At 42.8% G+C, this 19,879-nt stretch overlaps 2 protein-coding genes and 1 pseudogene across 4 annotated transcripts in view; 1 reads left to right on the top strand and 2 right to left on the bottom strand.

Annotated features, from left to right (window-relative positions):
• The window catches only part of SPATA22 (spermatogenesis associated 22), a 203,198-nt gene that overhangs the window by 122,970 nt on the left and 60,349 nt on the right, over positions 1 to 19,879 (top strand). The window lies entirely within an intron of this gene.
• LOC100612870 (UV excision repair protein RAD23 homolog B-like) lies at positions 6,781 to 10,055 on the bottom strand (annotated as a pseudogene).
• LOC129137730 (olfactory receptor 1L6) lies at positions 17,015 to 18,046 on the bottom strand. The gene is given in 3 exon segments (XM_054671214.2): positions 17,015 to 17,252; positions 17,254 to 17,361; positions 17,363 to 18,046. Coding segments are annotated over 3 exon segments (948 nt in total). The 3' UTR covers positions 17,015 to 17,096.

The raw sequence follows: 19,879 nt of genomic DNA, 5'->3' as shown, positions 1-19,879 counted from the left end.
TTCTTTTGCATGTGGACATCCAGTTGTCCCAGCATCATTTGTTGAAGAGACTATTCTTTCCCTATTGATGATCTTGGCAGCCTTGTAGAAAAATCAATTGACCATAGATACCTGAGTTTATTTTTGGATTCTCAATTCTATTCCACTGACTTGTATGTGTATCCTTATGTCAGTTTTGATTACTATAGCTTTGTAGTATGTTTTGGAATTGGGAAGTGAGCCCTCCAAATTTGCTCTTTTTTTTCAAGATTGTTTTGGTTGTTCAAGGTCCCTTGAATTTTCATATGCATTTTTGGATCAGCCTTTTCATTTCTGCAGAAAAGACCATTGAGATTTTGATAGGGATTGCACTGAATCCATAAGTCACTTTGGGTAGTATTGTTATCTTAAGAATATTAAATCTTCCAAGCCATAAACAGGATATTTATTTTTATTCATTTAAGATTTAAATTTCTTTCAGTAATGTTTTATAGTTTTCAGTGTACAAGTTTGCACCTTCTTGGTTATACATATTTTATTCATTTAGATGCTATTTTAAATGGAATTATTTTCTTAATCTCCTTTTCATGTTGTTCATTGCTAGTGTACAAAAATTCAACTGATTTTCTGTGTTGGTCTTGTACTCTACAAATTTGCTGAATTAATTTACTGGCTTTAATAGTTTTTCATTATGTGAGATTTTAAATACACGGGATCATGACCTCTGTGAATAGACATAGTTTTACTTCTACGTTTTCAATTTGGATGTCTGTTAATTTTTTCTTGCCTAATCGCTCTAGCTAGAACTTCCAATACTATGTTGAATAACAGTGGTGAAAGTGAGCATCCTTGTCTTGTTCTTGATCTTAAGGGAAATGTTTTCAGTCTTTCATCATTGAGTATGAAGTTAGCTTTGGGTTTTCTGTAGAAGCCCTTCACCATTTTGAAGAAATTCCTCTTCTATTCCTAGAGTGCTATGTGTTTTTATCATGAAAGGGTGTTGGATTTGTCTAATGCTTTCTCTGTATCCGTTGAGATAAACATGAGGTTTTTTTCCCCCTTTGTTTCATTAATATGGTGTATTACATTAATTGATTTTCTTTTTTTTATATTAGTAATGTGTGTCTTCTTTGTTTCTTTTTTTTATTATACTTTAAGTTCTAGGGTACATGTGCAAAATGTGCAGGTTTGTTACATATGTATACATGTGCCATATTGGTGGAGAAATACCTAATGTAAATGACATTAATTGATTTTCATATTAAGTCACCCTTGCATTCCTGGAATAAATTCCATTTAGTTACAGTATATTATTCTTTTATTATGCTGTTGGATTTGATTTCATAGCACCTTATGACACAGAAATTTCACTTCTGGGAATTGGTAGAAATTGGCTAGAGTTATGTGCAAGGTTTATTAGAGACTATTTATTCCAGGGCAGTTTATTATTAAAGAGTGTGAAATAGACAATGAGTAAACTGGAATACAATAGAATGATGGAAATATATACAGCCAGATGGAACAGTACCAACACAAGTATGCTTGACTCCTTTTCTTCACTCCCTGTGTCTAGACCATCCCCAATTTCTGAATTTTAACTCCTATTTCTAAACCTGTTCCCTTCTATATCTCCATGGCCACTATTGAAATTTAGGCCACTGTCACTTCAACATTCCTCCAGGTATCTGCAGAACCCTTCCAACTGGCCCCCTACCTGTGGTCTTGAATGCCTTCAGTCCATTCTTCATACAGCAGCCATGGAGATTTTTCTAAAAATGCAAACTTGATTACATGTCTTATCCACTTAAAATGTCTCAATGATTTCTCATTGCTATCTATGTAAAATGCCAGCATCTTACTTTGACTTACATGGCCCTTCAAGACATGACTTCCTGCTCTCCAGCTTTATCACTGAACTCCCCACTCCATCCTCATTTTCTGCCTTCCTCCCAGCACACCCACTACACCTTAGCCATGCTGAACTTCCTTTGCTCTGAGAAACCTCCAAGCTCTCTCTTACCTCAGGGCTTTCTAGATACTTTCATTCCCTTTTCTTGTAAAACTCCTCAAGTTCTGCTTAAACATCATTTTAAAACTGTCTTCCCTGACCCTCTGAATAAGGTTAGTTGTCCTTGATATGTGGTTTCATTGCATCCTTTATTTCTCCTCTGATAACATTTGTGACACTTACTAGTAGCTTGTTTGGTAGTCATCTTTGCCAGCTAGACTGTAAGCTTCCTGAGGCCAGGAACCATCCCTACCTTGGCCATCCTTTTTCCCACAGCACATGACTCAGTCCCTAGCACATGTAATTACTTAGCAAATATTTCTCTAAGGAATGCTCTAGTGAACTAATGATAAAGTAATTCCTATATGAATCAATCAACACATTACCCACTATCATGGAGCTTAAAGTCCAGCCAAGGAAAGAAGGTCTGTATATAGGGAAGTAATCATTGGATGACATAAGACAGTGGTGATTAAGTGCTACGATATTTGATTCTGATAACTGTTTTAATTTGCCATACACTGCATAAGATAGAGAAAGGGGATATTAGTGTGGGTCAGAGAAAGCATTCTTGGGAATGTCACATTTCGGGTGAACCCAGAATTCTATCTCTGGGCATAGCTTATTCAGATATGTGGCTCAGAAAAGTGCGGGGATAAACGGGAAGCAAGTACTGGGTTTGTTGGTTTGTTACTAATAAGTTTTTCTGGGACCCAGGGATCCCAGGGGCCACAGAACTGTAGAAGAAAGGAGTCGGAAGACAATGGCAGGGAGCTGGAATTGAACAATGTGGACACAGGAAACAAGAAGCAGGCTCCAGAGCCACACCCAGATGAGCAGGGGAAGCTGGGAGGGAGTTCATAAGGGGTAGTCATTCTAAAATGCCCCTTTACAGATGTTAGTATTCTGTAGGGCAATGCTTGCAGGATGATTTACAAGTCATCATCTTGTTTTCCACTGTCAACAGTGACTCCTATCTCTAAAGGTAATTGGGTATCACCAGAGCTGTTAATAGCAACTAATTAACTGTACATTTGTAGAGTACTTTATACTTTGCAAATATCAATCATTCAAAACCCAGAATTCTGCAAGGTGTGTAAGAGTCACTGAAGATGGAGTGTAAGGTTGGAAAAGTTAAGCAATTTTCCAGGGTGACAGGCCAGTAGATGATGGAGTTTGACTTCTCTGGGATCCTGAATATTTTGCTTAGGGGCTAGGTACATAGAGTGTAAAAGATCATCCTGGGAGCTCCTTTTCATAAAGTTAGTTTTCCTCCCCTTCCATTGAGCTGTTTTAATACTGATGTCTTTAGGGATAGATTCAACTCATACCTTGAGAGGAAATTCCTGCTGTTTGGGTTCAAATTTGTCCCTCTGGGTCAGTAGCTTCTTCCATCCCATAGTGCTCCTGCACCCCTTCTTTATTAGCACTAAGGTGCCAGGTTCATTGGGTTGGGGATAGATCAGGGCAAGGGTACTTGGAAACATATTACATCTGCATCATAGAATTGAATGATGACAGTAGTAAATCTCACAAATGCCACAACACACTTTGTCTCACTATATGGTAAGGTTTTTTTTTTTTTTAACATGGATTATTTTATTTTTTTTCCTTTCTGTAACATGAGTCAGGTTTTGTTGTATTCCCATTAGACTGATGAGAGAATTCAGACTAAGAGAAGGTAAGTGTGTTGGCCAAAGTTATGAAGCTGCTTGGGGTGGAGTGAAGTAAACTCAGGCCAACTGGCTCCAGGGACTGAGCACTGAAGTACTGCATATGCCATACAGGAATCCTCCCAATCTCGACTGCTTCCCCTCATATCCCCAGAACATCTTTTTCAATTCCATTCCCTTTTAACTCTTATTTTCCTGACTAATGTCCCCTGGGTCATGAAGTCTTGAAAGGGAAAGAAGACATGATTTTCCTGGGGTTGGGGTAGTATTAATCTAGGTAACAAGGGAATCAAAGTGGCGAAGCCACTCTTCCAGTAGTTCCAGTGTCAAGAATTGGATCCATAGCTTTGGGAGGGTTTAGTGCCTGTGGATGGCGAGAGAATTTCTACTGCAACTCAGACCTTCCTGCCATTCTGCAGTTTGCACGCCCCCTGTGGGGTTAGATGGCCCCCGGGCAGAAGCAGGCATGTAACATGGCTTGGATCAGTTTTGCCTGGTAATCTCCTTTCCCATGTCCAGAGGCAGGTGGCTGAAGGAGCGTGCTAGGCTGGGTGGACCCTGTCCAGAGGCAGGTGGCTGAAGGAGCGTGCTAGGCTGGGTGGACCCTGTCCAGAGGCAGGTGGCTGAAGGAGCGTGCTAGGCTGGGTGGACTGTGTCCAGAGGCAGGTGGCTGAAGGAGTCTGCTAGGTTGGGTGGATAGATGCCTGGGCTTTTCTTTGGAGTACGAGTGCTAGGAGCAGACCAGTGAAAAGGAGGCAGGTGACTAGTGGGTGTGTGGATTTTGCCCACTACCTGCTCTAGGTAAAGCCAGTGGAGAGACAGCTCAGGAGAGCCACCGAGTGCCCAGGGTTCTGGTGGCCTTTTGATTTGCTCACTCCTCACCACTTCTTTGTCCACCATCCCCTCAGCCTCCAGTGGTGAACTTGCAGGGCCATAGCCCCTGTGAAAGTGGAACACTGTTATAGGAAGATCATATGAGGGGACTTTGATGCTGCATTGGACATGATGACTTGACCTTTGCCAGAGTTTTGTTTCCCTCTGTATCTGGCCCTGTTGGCTTCATCAGGTGACTGTCTCAGCAAAAGCTCCAGTTTTCCTAACGGGCCAAGCATTCCTGGGATGATGTCTAGGATCAGGTACTAACCAAGCACTTCTGTCTTCATAAATGAGATTCGCTTCTGTCCTCAGAGTCAACGTTTGCCTCCCTTCCACTCTCCAGTGGCCCCATGGCTCAATTTTTCTTTTTCTTTACTTTTTTTTTTTTTGCTATTAAGATTTTTCTTTTAATATGCCATGAGATATCTTGATATCTGGATTGTGTATTTTCCAAAGTACTCTTCCAGCCACATCTTCCACCCCTTCCAAAAGATTTCACCAGTCTTTCTAATGCAATAGAAGATGCTGGATTATAGTTTTGTCTACCAACTTTTTTTTGAGATGGAGTCTCACTCTGTCGCCCAGGCTGGAATGCAGTGGTGCCATCTTGGCTCATTGCAACCTCCGCCTCCTGGGTTCAAGCGATTCTCCTGTCTCAACCTCCCAAGTAGTTGGGACTACAGGCGCATGCCACCACGACCAGCTAATTTTTGTATTTTTAGCAGAGATGGGTTTTCACCATATTGGCCAGGCTGGTCTCAAACTGTCGACCTCAGGTGATCCACCTGCCTCGACCTCCCAAAGTGCTGGGATTACAGGTGTGAGCCACCACACCTGGCCTACCATCTGTTTTTGAAAACAATATTATACTAATGACTTTAATGGTAATACATTCTTATCTCATAAAGAAACACATTTACAAATATCGGAAATGCAGTTTTGAAACATTTGCATCAGTTTTGAACTGAATCAGCATTTGTGGGTTTTTTAAAAAGGCAGCAGTTTGACTCCTGACTTGCTGATAAACATATTCCTGTTGGGGAAGGGAAGGTGACAGGGAGAGTGAATGCTGCATTTCTCCATCGGCCCCAAAAGTGCTGATTTCACAAAGGGATACATCAAAAGCAAGCATGCAATGGTTGTTTTAAAACGTTTACTGGCCGGGCGTGGTGGCTCACATCTGTAATCCCAGCATTTGGGAGGCTGAGGCGGGTGGATCACGAGGTCAAGAGATCGAGACCATCCTGGCCAACATGGTGAAACCCCATCTCTACTCAAAATACAAAAATTAGCTGGGCGTGGTGGCGCTCACCTGTAGTCCCAGCTACTCAGGAGGCTGAGGCAGGAGAATCGCTTGAACCGGGAGGCGGAGGTTGCAGTGAGCCGAGATTGCACCATTGCACTCCAGCCTGGGGACAGAGCAAGACTGTGTCTCCAAAAAAACCAAAAACCAAAAAAACTTTTACTGCAACATAACAATGAAGTAAACAGTAATTAGACACCTACCAATTTCCCCCCAAAACAAACAAACAAAAAATGTAAACAGAAAAATAACTGTGCCTATACTCACACAGCTTTTCAAGTCATGTTAGAAGGATCTCACATTCAATGATCAAGAAATTTTAAAATAGCAGTCATTATTTTTATTCTAAGAAAAGATTCCCTTTCTCTCCTCCCACCCCAAGTAGTTAACATGAAAGAATACGCTTCCTTACACATTAATTTTATACTCATTTTGAAGTGGCAACAATTAACTATCGATAATTTGGCATTTCTGTTTAGAGTTGCTACAATTTATTTTTTAATTTCACAAAGCCATTATCCAGTGTTGCCATGAAACAGAGACTGTAAATTCCAGATAGCTAAGATTCTTTCTGAAACCAATGTTAAGTCAAAGAAATATAAAGCAGGGCATTACACTACGTTTCTGGCTCTGGTACACTAAAAAGACTGAAACCTAGGAAAAATTACCTGCTGTTTTACAGAAGAAATAAAGACCTGCAAAAACTGATTTTTGTTTGTATAATATTTTACACCCTGTGTGGAGTTGTGGCATCTGCTAACTGAAGAGACATGCAGTGTATTTATCCCTGCCCTATATCCTACATCCGTCCTTCCCCACCCTCAACAATCTACCTCCTTATACCAAGTATTGTGGAGATGAGCCCAACTCATCCCAGACAATCCAGTGGACAAGTGAGTGTAACGGACTGGTGTGACGTGTGAGATACAGAAAAGTCCCTTTCAGTCTTCATCAAAGTTCTGCTGTAGAAGAAAATTGGCCGCCAAACTCTCATTCTTCTCACCAGCAAAATGTGCTTGTATCACAAATCCTTCAGGAAATCCTAACGCCCTTAACCTTTCTCTAGCTTCTTTTTCCCGAGGCATTACTTGAATGTAGTTCATGGGACTCTTGCAGGTTCTGCAATTCCTCCACTGCCACTGCCACCTCTTCCTCCTGGAACACCGACTTCTTTGTTTTTAATGAAAGGAATTTTATTTTATTTTTATTTATTTTTTAAACTTTTTATTGTTTTAATTTTTCCATAAGTTATTGGGGTACAGGTGGTACTTGGTTACAAGAGTAAGTTCTTTAGTGGTGATTTGTGAGATTCTGGTGCACTCATCACCCGAGCAGTATACAGTGCACCTTATTTGTAGTCTTTTATCCCTGGCCCCCCCACCCCGACTTTCCCCTGAGTCCCCAAAGTCCATAGTATCATTCTTATGCCTTTGCGTCCTCATAGGTTAGCTCCTACTTATGAGTGAGAACATATGATGTTTGGTTTTCCATTCCTGAGTTATTTCCTTTAGAATAATAGTCTCCAATCGGCCAGGCGCGGTGGCTCACGCCTGTAATCCCAGAACTTTGGGAGGCTGAGGCGGGCGGATCACGAGGTCAGGAGATCGAGACCATCCTGGCTAACACAGTGAAACCCCGTCTCTACTAAAAATACAAAAATTAGCCAGGCGTGGTGGCGGGCGCCTGTAGTCACAGCTACTTGGGAGGCTGAGGCAGGAGAATGGTGTGAACCCGGGAGGTGGAGCTTGCAGTGAGCCGAGATCGCGCCACTGCGCTCCAGCCTGGGCGACAGCGAGACTCCGTCTCGGAAAAAAAAAAAAAAAAAAAGGAATAATAGTCTCCAATCTCATCCAGGTCACCGCAAATACTAATTCATTCCTTTTTACGGCTGTGCAAAATTCCATGATTTTGTAATTGTGAATTGTGCTGCTATAAACATGCGTGTGCAAGTATCTTTTTCGAATAATGACTTCTTTTCCTCTGGGTAAGACACCCAGTAGTGGGGATTGCTGGATCAAATAGTAGTTCTACTTTTAGTTCTTTAAGGACACTCCACACTGTTTTCTGTAGCAGCTGTATTAGTTTACATTCCCACCAGCAGTGTAGAAGTGAACACCAGCTTCTTGAACTGGTTCATTTAACATCTGAATAAAATGCTCCAGGTGTTGGCTAATTTTTGTATTTATTTTTAGTAGAGACGGGGTTTCATCATGTTGGCCAGGCTGGTCTCGAACTCTTGACCTCAAGTGATCTGCCCGCCTCAGCCTCCCAAAGTGCTGAACACCAGCTTCTTGAACTGGTTCGTTTAACATCTGAATACAATGCTCCTGGTGTTGGCTAATTTGCTGCAGTAATTGAGGATTTTCTGGACCTATCTGTTGTAGTCATGATGGAGGCAGGGAAGGATTCTGTTGAATAATTTGTCTCATCTGTTGAAACTGAGGCTGATTCTGTAAAAATTCCAGGGTGTGTCCTGAAACTGAAGCTGATTCTGTAAGAATTCCAGGGGGTGTAGTCGTAGCTGTCATAGTTGCTGCAGCTGCAGCCACTGATGAAGACTGAGGAGGCCTGGTACTAGCTGCTTGAGGGGGGTCAACCATAGCGTGACTTTCTCCATCTTCAGGGATTCGCCATTGGTCTGTCAGGGTTGTGGAATCTGGCTCTCAGGGCTGCAATTACTTGCTCTCCTTCATGCCCATGGACATGATTACAGTTACCATATTCTCCTAAGACTGACCTGTCACAGGTGCACGTGTCGCATCTTCAGAAGGGTTTGATGAAAAGAATCTTCTGATGTCCTGTCAGTTGATGTTGGGCTAGTGGCCACTGGCCTCTCTGCTGGCTTTTCTGCAGCTTTCTCTTGTTTAGTTGCATTAGCAGGTGCAGGTTCAGAAGATGCTGTCACTGATGCTGGAGTGATGGATGCAGGTGTGGAACTGGGAAACAAAGCAGGGACAGGGTGGAACCTGAGCCACAGTTGTTGCTGTGGAGGAAGTAATGCATAGTGGAGGAAGCGCTGCACAGTGGAGGAAGTAGTGCACAGCAGAGGAAGTACTGCACAGTGGAGGAAGTAATGCACAGTGGAGGAAGTAATGCATAGTGGGGGAAGTAATGCATAGTGGAGGAAGTACTGCACAGTGGAGGAAGTAATGCATAGTGGAAGAAGTAGTGCACAGCGGAGGAAGTACTGCACAATGGAGGAAGTAATGCATAGTGGCTGAAGTACTGCACAGCGGAGGAAGTAATACACAGCGGAGGAAGTACTGCACAGGGGAGGAACTACTGCACAGTGGAGGACGTAGTGCACAGTGGAAGAAGTACTGCACAGTGGAGAAAGTAATGCACAGTGGAGGAAGTAGTGCACAGTGGAGGAAGTACTGCACAGTGGAGGAAGTAATGCACAGTGGAGGAAGTAATGCACAGTGGAGGAAGTAATGCACAGTGGGGGAAGTAGTGCACAGTGGGGGAAGTAGTGCACAGTGGGGGAAGTAATGCATAGTGGGGGAAGTAATGCACAGTGGAGGAAGTAATGCACAGTGGAGGAAGTAGTGCATAGTGGAGGAAGTAATGCACAGTGGAGGAAGTAATGCATAGTGGCTGAAGTACTGCACAGTGGAGGAAGTGGTGTACAGTGGGGGAAGTGGTGCACAGCAGGGGAAGTAACGCATAGTGGGGGAAGTAATGCACAGTGGGAAGTAATGCATAGTAGCTGAAGTACTGCACAGTGGAGGAAGTAATGCACAGTGGAGGAAGTAATGCATAGTGGCTGAAGTACTGCACAGCGGAGGAAGTACTGCACAGTGGAGGAAGTACTGCACAGTGGAGAATGTAGTGCACAGTGGGGGAAGTAGTGCACAGTCGGGGAAGTAGTGCACAGTGGGGGAAGTAACGCATAGTGGGGGAAGTAATGCACAGTGGGAAGTAATGCACAGTGGAGGAAGTAATGCACAGTGGGGGAAGTGGTGCACAGTGGAGGAAGTAATGCACAGTGGGGTAAGTGGTCACAGTGAGGGAAGTGGTGCACAGTGGAGGAAGTAGTGCACAGTGGAGGAAATAAGTAATGCATAGTGGTGGCAGGTGTGGATTGCTGAGTTTTAGCTGGTGCTGGTGTTGACACTGCTTTGGGTTTTGTCACCATAACCACCACAATGTTTTTCTGATCAATTTTATATTCTCTGAGAGCAGTATCATCACTGAGCATTTTGCCTGTCTAAATTAATTTTAACCTGCTACAGGAAAGGCATCTTTCCCTTTTTTCAGATTCAGTGCTTTCACTGTCTCCTCAGGGTCGATGTCTATCTGGAAGGTCCACTGCTGGAGGGTCTTCAGTGTGACCTGCCTAGTGCCGCTGCCAGCTTGGCTGTGGTACTGCTGGGTGGGGTCTGGGGCCTGGAAGGGCCTCAGGGTCACCCACGCTTCTCGTGCTCTTCGAAGGAAGGTGGTGGGGGTGGGGGCTTGTCACATTCACCCAGCCCAGTGGCCTCTTCTCCAGCCAGGGCCCGGGCCACACCATCTATTTTTGTTTTCTGGATTGGAGGGCATTCTAGCGGTTCTGGGGAAAATGGGCCATTCATTTTCTAGGGAGGCCTCTCCTTTGCTTGTGTTGTGTGAGAGCCAATTACCCTGATTAACTTTTCCTCAGTCTGATTCCCATCGGCTTCATATGATCCAGAGATTTCTCAAAACTTGGCATGCTAATGGCACTTGTTTATTTTCTTTTCTTTTTGAGACAGAGTCTTGCTCTGTCACCCAGGCTGGAGTGCAATGGCACAATCTTGGCTCACTGCAACCTCCACCTCCTAGGTTCAAGTGATTCTTGTGCCTCAGCCTCCCAAGTAGCTGGGATTACAGACACCCGCCACCATGCACAGCTAATTATTGTATTTTTAGTAGAGATGGGGTTTTGCCATGTTGGCCAAGCTGGTCTCGAACTCCTGACCTCAGGTGACCTGCCCACCTTGGCTTCCCAAAGTGCTTGGAGCCACCACTACAGGTGTGAGCCACCAGCCTACTAGTTTCCATTTTTCAGCCCTGTTACTCCCTTTAAAATGTTTACATTTCATTTTAACTGGATACAGAATAGGCCATGGAGAAGCTGTACCTTAGATCTGCTGGACATCTGTGCTGGCTAACATAGTAGCCACATGTGGCTGTTGAGCACTTGAAAGAGGCTAGTTCAAACGGAGATGTGCTGTGAGCATAAAAAACATACTGGATTTTGAAGATAGCATGAAAAACAGATGTACACTATAGCATTAATAATTTTAAATATTGGTTATTTGTTGAAATATTTTTGATATATTCACTTAAATAAAATGTCATTTTTTAAAAAAATTATTATTTTAAATTTCAATAGTTTTTGAGGTATAGGTGGTTTTTGGTTACATGGATAGGTTCTTTAGTGATTTCTGAGATTTTGGTGCACCTGTCACCTGAGCAGTGTACACAATACTCAATATGTAGTTTTTTTATCCGTCGCCCTGTTGGAAATGAAAGCTTGGCGTCACAAAGAACATGAGCACTTGAACAAAGGATTTCTCAGCAAGGCAATTTTACTTCTGCAGAAGGGTGCTGCTCACAAGCCAGACTGCCACGAGAGCACACCAAACAAAGGAAAGCAGGGATTCTTATACCTGATGCATTGGGTCCCTACTGCTGTGTCCTGTCTCCATTGGCTGGAGCTGGACCACACAATCTAGACTGATCCCGATTGGATAAAAACTTAAGACTTTCCTAAATAGGTAAAGGTGCAAAGGGGAACAAAGAAGGGAAGGGGGATTGCTTATGGAAAGCTAGGATGACAATAACATTTCCAAATAAGGAACAGGCATAGGCTGCAAGCTGGAGCATGTCTGGGCATGTCCGGGCATGTCTAGGCAGACTGGTGACTAGAACAAACAACTTAGGTCCTGGTTAAAGTACAAGGACATAGGATATACTCATTCCCTTACTATTTACAACAGCTATCTGGGGTATAACAGAAAGTCATCAGTAAAATAAAAGATTCATTGGTATGTAACATAAAAAGCAAGCAACGAAAACTTGAAGGAACTTTTAAGAGGAACTATCATTTTAAACATTTACTGTTCTTTACAAAGAGAAACTGTGAAGAGTAACTAGGAACTTTTTATTCTTAACAAACCCCATCCCATCCTTCACCTTGGAGTCCCTAGAGTCCATTATTATTCTTATGCCTTTGCATCCTCATGGCTTAGCTCCCACTTATAAGTGAGAACATACAATATTTGTTTTTCCATTCCTGAGTTACTTCACTTAGAATAATGGCCTCCAGCTCCAGCCAAGTTTCTGTGAAGGCCATTATTTCATTCTATTCTATGGCTAAGTAATATTCCGTGGTGTATTTATACCACATAAAGTTATTAACATTAATTTCATCTGCTTCTAAAAAGAAAGGAAAAAGACATTTAATATTTTTAGAGATGGTGTCTTGCTATGCTGCCAAGGTTGGAGTTCAGTGGCTATTCACATACATGATCATGGTGCACTACAGCTTTGAACTCTTGGGCTCGAGCAATCCTCTTCCCTCAGTCTCCTGAGCAGCTGGGACTACAGGTGTGTGCCTGGCTTTTTCTACATTTTAAAATGTGATTATTGAAAATTTAAAATTACTTATCTGACTCACGTTTGTGACTTACATTTTATTACTCGTGGACAATGCTGCTTTTGATTAACATTCCCCATTTTGATTGCTTCCAAAATTATTTTTTCTGATGCATTTTTTTTCAAATTGAGAGATAAAATTGTATGTATTGATCATGCATGTGATACTTTAAAGGATGTATATGCTGCAGAATGACCAAATCTAGCTAATTAACATATACATTACTTCACATAGTTATCATTTTTTTGTGGTTAGAACACTTTACATCTACTCTCTTAGTATTTTTCAAGAATACAATATATTGTTAACTACAGTCACCATTTTGTATGATAAATCTCTTAAATTTATTCCTCCTAGATAGGAGGAATACTATCTGAAATTTTGCACCTTTTGACCAACATCTCACCAACTCCACCCCCATCAAAATTTCGATAGTTTAAAATTTTCACTATTACGTGTGATGTTGACTCTTTATAATTTTTAAATTACATATTTTGGGAAATTCTCAGAAAAATGCCCTTCTTAGGGCCTGAGACATCCAATTTAAGAATTGTGGTTCTCAAATCAGTCAGAATTGACCAACTATTGTGCTTAAGCAAGGACACCACTGTCTCCAAACCTTTTCCAAGAAATAGGCTTCATATTTATGAGGCAGAAGACTGTGAAGTAATTGCAAATCTCTGTTCTAAGTCTCTGGTTTAGAAATAATGCTTGCTTGGCCAGGCACAGTGGCTCACGCCCATAATCCCAGCACTTTGGGAGGCTAAGGCAGGTGGATTTCGAGGTCAAGAGATCGAGACCATCCTGACCAACACGGTGAGACCCCGTCTCTACTAAAAATACAAAAATTAGCTGGGTGTGGTGGCATGTGCCTGTAGTCCCAGCTACTCAGGAGGCTGAGGCAGGAGAATCGCTTGAACCAGGGAAGCAGAGGTTGCAGTGAGCTGAGATCATGCCACTGCACTCCAGCCTGGGCGACAGAGTAAGACTCCGTCTCAAAAAAATAAAAAAAGAAAAAAAGAAAAAGAAAAAAGAATTAATCCTTGCTTGCTGATTTGTCCTATCAGTGTCCTAATCAAGATAAAAGGAAAGGCTGTTTTGATGTCCGTATGACCTGTCCTGAGTGAAGCTGTTAAAAATAGAACAGGCCAGGTGCAGTGGCTCACACTTGTAATTCCTGAGGCCAGGAGTTTGAGACCAGTCTGGCCAACATGGTGAAACCCTGTCTCTACTAAAAATTTAAAAAATTAGCCCAATGTGGTGGCACATGCCTGTAATTCCAGCTACTCATGAGGCTGAGACAAAAGAATCGCTTGAACCTGAGAGGCGGAGGTTGCAGTGAGCTGAGATTATATCATTGCACTCCAGCCTGGGTGACAGAGCAAGACCCTGTCTCTAAATAAGTAAATAAATAAATAGGAGAACAACCTGTTCCATTGCCAGCAGTCATTCAGTGCTGCTATCAGAGACTTAGATGGTAGGTCCAGGGCAAGCAATCCACTGCTGAGTTCAGAGGCACTGAAGCTGTTTGAAGCATTGAAGAATCCTCGCTGGGAGCAGTGTACATTATACCTGGTATTATAGTTGATAAAGAATAAAGGGAGAGCAAAATGTTTTAATAGGATTACCTAGGGGTCCTATATTTTCCATTTTATTGCCATTTAGAGAATTAAAGAATGTTCTCATCCAGAGAGAGGATAAGATACAGCCTTGGCTGACTCTAACACATTTTGTTAAAGAAGTAGCTTTTTATTTTATTCTGAGCTTTGATCAGGAACTGGTATTGATTTTTTAAGAAGCCTTTTTGCCTCTGATGAGGTAATCCTAAATGTTTAAATTGAACATATTAGTGTGATTTCAAATATGAAAAGATGGGATTATTTGTGCTTTAGACATCATTTTGATATCAATTTCACAGCTAGAACTGGTCTATAATTGTATTTGTGTCTTGTATTTTTCTTCTTCAGTAAATTAGTTAGCTATTTTAATTTTACTTAATTTTTGGTTCTGGAATGAATTATATAGAGCCTGGGGATTATTCCATGAGCGTCTGAAAAGGGGAGTATTTGGTCCTTGAAATTTTGAAAAACCCAGAAAGCTTCCTCACCCAAGGATTTTTTTACTGTAATATAATTTAAATATAGTGCACGAATCTTAAGTGTACAGCTTGCTGAATTTGACACCCGTGTGACCACTGTACAGATCAAGATATAGAGGATTTATGTCACTTCAGAAATTTTCCTTGTGCCCCCTCCTTGTGAGTCCCCACCCACATCCAGAGGTAATGACTACTCTGGTTTCTACTGCCAGAGAGAAATTTGCCAGCTCATGAACTTTGAATAGATGGAATCATACAATATTGTTTTTTCTGGATTCTTTTACTCATCATAATGTTTTAAAGATTTATCTGTGTCGTGTGAATCATCAGAGTTCAATCTTTTTCACTGCTACATAGTATGCCATTGAAATGATTATGCCACAGTACTTATTCTTTCTGCTGATGAACATTTGGGTTTTTCAGTTTTAGCTACTATGACTGAAGCCTCTGTGAGAATTCTAATACACATCTTTTGTTTTCATTTATTTTGGGTACTTCAGGAGCAAAATTTCTGGGCTGTAGGCTGGGTAAATATTAAAACTTTGGGCACTGCAAATAGTTTGCAGAACAGGTTTATTCTTTTACATTCTTACTAGCAATATATGAGGGTGTTAATTGCTCCACATCCTTGCTAACATTTGATACTATCAATCTTTTGTTTCTAGCTATTCTGATGGGTATGTAATAGTATCTTATGATTTTAATTTTTATTTCCCTGATGAATAATAATGTTGAAGATGTTTTCATATGCTTGTCGGCTTCAAGACTTTCATTAGAGATAATTTTTTGGCTTATTTTATATTATTAGTCTAAGTTTTCCCTTCTCAAATATTTATTTTAATGGTCTAGTCAGACATTGTATATATTGAGCCAGGTTTTGCAGTTTGTCTTTGCATAGAAAAGTCTTATTTTGATTTTTAAATTTACTTGAGAAGTTTTAGAAAGATTTGAAAAATCTTCCTTTGTGATTATATTCTTTTTAAAAGTGCTTGCCATGTAACAGTTCCTCACTAAATGTTAGCTTTTTTATTTTTATTTTTTTTGAGACAGAGTCTCACTCTGTCACCTAGGCTGGAATGCAGTGGTACAATCTCGGTTCACTGCAACCTCCACCACCTCGCGGGTTGAAGTGATTCTCCTGCCTCAACCTCCCCAGTAGCTGGGATTACAGGCGCCCTTCACCACACTCAGCTAATTTTTGTATTTTTAGTAGAGACAGGGTTTCACCATGTTGGCCAGGCTGCTCTTGAACTTCTGACCTCAGGTGATCCACCTGCCTCGGCCTCCCAAAGTTCTGGGATTACAGGCGTGAGCCACCATGCCCGGCCATTTTTTATGATTTTTATTGCAAGAATTTCCATTACAACTTTGCAATAGTGAAAAATTAGAAAAACATAAATATTTATTAATAAGCTAGTGATTAAACTGTGGAAGATCCACAGTATAGGATTGTATAGCATGAAGTTAAGAATCAAGGCATTCTATTTGTGGTAATAAGACAAGATCTTCTAGATGCATTGTTTCATAAAAAAAAGAAACTGAAGAATAATAGATATAAATAGAATGACACTATTTATGTTTCAAAATCAGAATAATATATATAAATAGAATGAGACTATTTGTTTCAAAATCAGAGCGAGAGAGCAAGAGTGAAGGTGAGAGCAAGAGATTCAACTGATAATTGGGATGGTGGTAGAGGTTGATTTGGGTGGTAGTCAAACAGAACTTCAACTCTGAATTTTTACATTAAAAATGGTTGATACAGTATCTAGGAAAAGAATTTAAATTATTTTAAGCCACTTAAAAAATAACTGGATCTTGAAGTTTCTCCAGGAGGAGTCTGCAGGGGCATCCAACAACAAACGCCTCTTTAAGATCCTCCCCTGGGCTGGACGCGGAGGCTCACGCCTGTAATCCCAGCACTTTGGCAGGCCCAGGCAGGGGGATCACTTGAGGCCAGGAGTTTGAGACCAGCCTGGTCAACATAGTGAAACCCTGTCTCTAGTAAAGAAAACACACAAAAAATTAGCCGGGTGCAGTGGCAGGTGCCTGTAATCCTGGCTACTTGGGAGACTGAGGCAGGAGAATAGCTTGAACCCGGGAGGCGGAAGTTGTAGTGAGCCAGAGATGGCACCACTGCACTCAGCGTGGGCGCCAGAGGGAGGCACTATCTCAAAAAAAAAAAAAAAAATTATCCATTGCTTCACAAGCTTCCCGTCCACCCACCGGGTTCCTGCTAGTCACACTCTTTCTTCTCCCTCTTCACAAACTATTTGCCTACCTCCATTTGCTGTCTTTTCATTTACCCAAAATTTAAAAGTAGAATCTATCTCACACATTCAGACAACACACGAATTCAACCTACTATGTATCCATCACTACAGTAAACACTTTGTCATATTTACTTCGGGTCTAATTTCTTATTTAACAGAAATAAGACAGGGTAGATCGAAATTCATAGTGTTTTAGAAAGCCAAAAAACAAGTTTTTCTTTCTGTAACTGTTATCATGAAAATGCCAGTGAGCCAGATTTGCCCTCACGCCTCTTGGGGTGCAGCCCTCCATCTGAGCCCCCTTTTCAGGGCGCCCTTGACCTCTTTGTGGCGAAGGCTGTTGATGAAAGGGTTCAAGGTCGGCGTGATGACAGCGTAGACCACGCTGGCCAGGCGGTCGTAGCGGGCTGAGTAGGCAGGCAGACGACGGCCGGAAATACACGGAGAGGACAGAGCCAAAGAAAAGCGCCACCGCCACTAGGTGGGCCCCGCAGGTGGAGAAGGCGCGGCGCCGGCCGCCGGCCGAGCGCAAGCCGAGCACCGCGACCAGGATGCGCGCGTAGGAAAAGGAACACGAGGAGCAGCGGGGCCAACACCACGGCCAGGCCCTCGGAGAAGATGGCCGTCTCCGCGGCGGACGTGTCCGAGGTCGTCAAGCTCAGCATCACCGTCATGTCGCAAAAGAAGTGGCGCACGGGGGTGGGGTAAGGGTAGGAGAACGCGGAGAGGAGCACCGAGCGCAGCAGCGAGTGCAGGTGCGCCACGGCCCACGACGCACGCACCAGCGCGGCGCAGCGCCATGGCGTCACCAGCGTGCCGTAGCGCAGGGTCCGGCGCACCGCCGTCGCGCGGTCGTAGGACATGGCCGCCAGGAGGTAGCGCTCGGTGATGCCCAGAGCCAGGAAGAAGTACATCTGGGCAAAGCACGCCTGGAAGGATATGGCCTGGCCCGGGTGGAGCAGGCCGGCCAGCAGCCTGGGGACCGTGACGGTGGTAAAGCAGACGTCCACGAGGCTCAGGTGACCCAAGAAGTAATACATGGGGGAGCGGAGGGCCCCGTCGGACCTCACCAGCGCCACCATGCTCAGGTTGCTCAGGGCGTTGAGCAGATAGATGCCAAGGCAGAGCAGGAACAGCAGCGGGTGGGCGTCTGTTCCGTCCACCAGGCCGAGGAGGAGGAACACGGGGGCAGATGTGAGGTTGGTCGGAGCCATGGAGTGGACTGAAAGGTGGGAATGCCGAGGGGAGGGAGGAGGCAGCCGGCCGAAATTCTAGAACTCCGGGTAGACTTCCTGCATGTTGAGGTTCCAGATATACATTTTAATATATGTTTATAAATATATAAATTTCTGCTTGCTAAATGGATTGAAAATCACGTTGCTCATCCAATAATCTTAATTTTATGAAGAAACGGAATCTCAGAAGAGTGTTCTAGCGTAGTGGGTAACTCTCAAACTTTGGTGTAGGTCAGACCTGCTTTGAATCCTGGCTCTACCACAAAGGTGTTGAGACCTTTCTGAGCCTCAGTTTCTTCTTCTTTAATGAGGAAAATATTAGTGGCTCCCAGTGGAATTGGTTGTTGGATACAGTGAATAAGTTTAAAATTCCTCGCACAGTGCCTGGCATATAATAAGCACTCAAAACTCCTCTATCATCTATCTATCCAAACTCCTCTATCTGTCTGTCTGTCTGTCTGTCTGTCTATCTATCTATCTATCTATCCTCCTCTATCATCTATCCATCTATCTCTACTATCTATGTGATCTATCTATCATCTATGTAATCTATCTAACATCTATTTACTTAATCATAATTATTTGTTTAAACAATTAGGAGCAGAATTCGGACCCAGGCCATTTGAGTACCAGTCTAAATTTCTTCATAAAGCACCTTACTGCATTTACCATTCATTTGTTGACTGCACATTATATGGTTCTTCAGGAATTGACAAGATTTATTTATTTATTTATTTATGTATTTTGAGACGGAGTTTCACTCTTGTTGCCCAGGCTGGAGTTCAATGGCGTGATCTCAGCTCACCGCAACCTCTGCCTCCTGGGTTCAAGCAATTCTCCTGCCTCAGCCTCCCGAGTAGCTGGGATTACAGGCATGCGCCACCACGCCCAGCTAATTTTGTATTTTTTTAGTAGAGACGGGATTTCTCCATGTTGGTCAGGCTGGTCTTGAACTCCCGATCTCAGATGATCCACCCGCCTTGGCCTCCCAAAGTGCTGGGATTACAGGCGTGAGCCACTGTGCCTGGCCAGACAAACTTTTTTTTTTTGGTAAAAAATCATATAGTTAATATTTTAGGCTTGTGGTCCATATGGTCTTGTTGCAACAACTCAGCTCAGAAGTTGCAGTGCAAAAGCAGCCATCAACAAAAAGTAAATGAATGGCCACAGTACTGTTCCAATAAAACTTTATTTGCAAAACAGGTGGTGGTCTGGATTTGGACAATTTGCTGACCTCTGTACTAGATACTGTAGAGAGCAGGAAGATGAATGAGTCTTAGCTTCTGCCCCCAAACAGTTTGACGTGCAGTAGCTTGCAGCATGTTTAATACTTTATTAATTTCATGAACCAAGCAGGAGTAAATTATTCTTCCTAGAGAAATTTGGGAAGAATTCAAAGAAGAGGAGAGACTTGAACTGGGTCTTGGTGAATGAATCAGGTTCACCAAACAGACATGATGTTGTGTGGGACAGGGAGGGCATTCCAGAGTGAATGAAGAGATTGTGTGGGGTTGTTGGCAGAGGAGGCATGGAGTGAAGAGAGTAAGACATCCACACATGACACTGGGAAAGGCTTGTCCTTGCTCTGTCCTCAGTGCACAAAATCAGCTGGAGAAAACACTTCTGAATTTCTCAGTTAACCAGGTGACTTCAGTTATCTCAGAAACAACGCACTCATTTTGTCCCACATTTAATCTCTGCCTTAAAACACCACATTCTTTTCTCCCATTGCTCCAAGGTTTCTAGCAGTGTTCAACCAATCTAGCACACCTACCCTTTGCCAGGAAAGCTCCAGGCTTTGGTGAAATCCTG

This window comes from Pan troglodytes, chromosome 19, assembly GCF_028858775.2.
Source record: "Pan troglodytes isolate AG18354 chromosome 19, NHGRI_mPanTro3-v2.0_pri, whole genome shotgun sequence".
In the NCBI taxonomy this organism is placed as follows: Eukaryota; Metazoa; Chordata; class Mammalia; order Primates; family Hominidae; genus Pan; species Pan troglodytes.
This window is presented reverse-complemented; position numbering and strand designations above follow the sequence as displayed.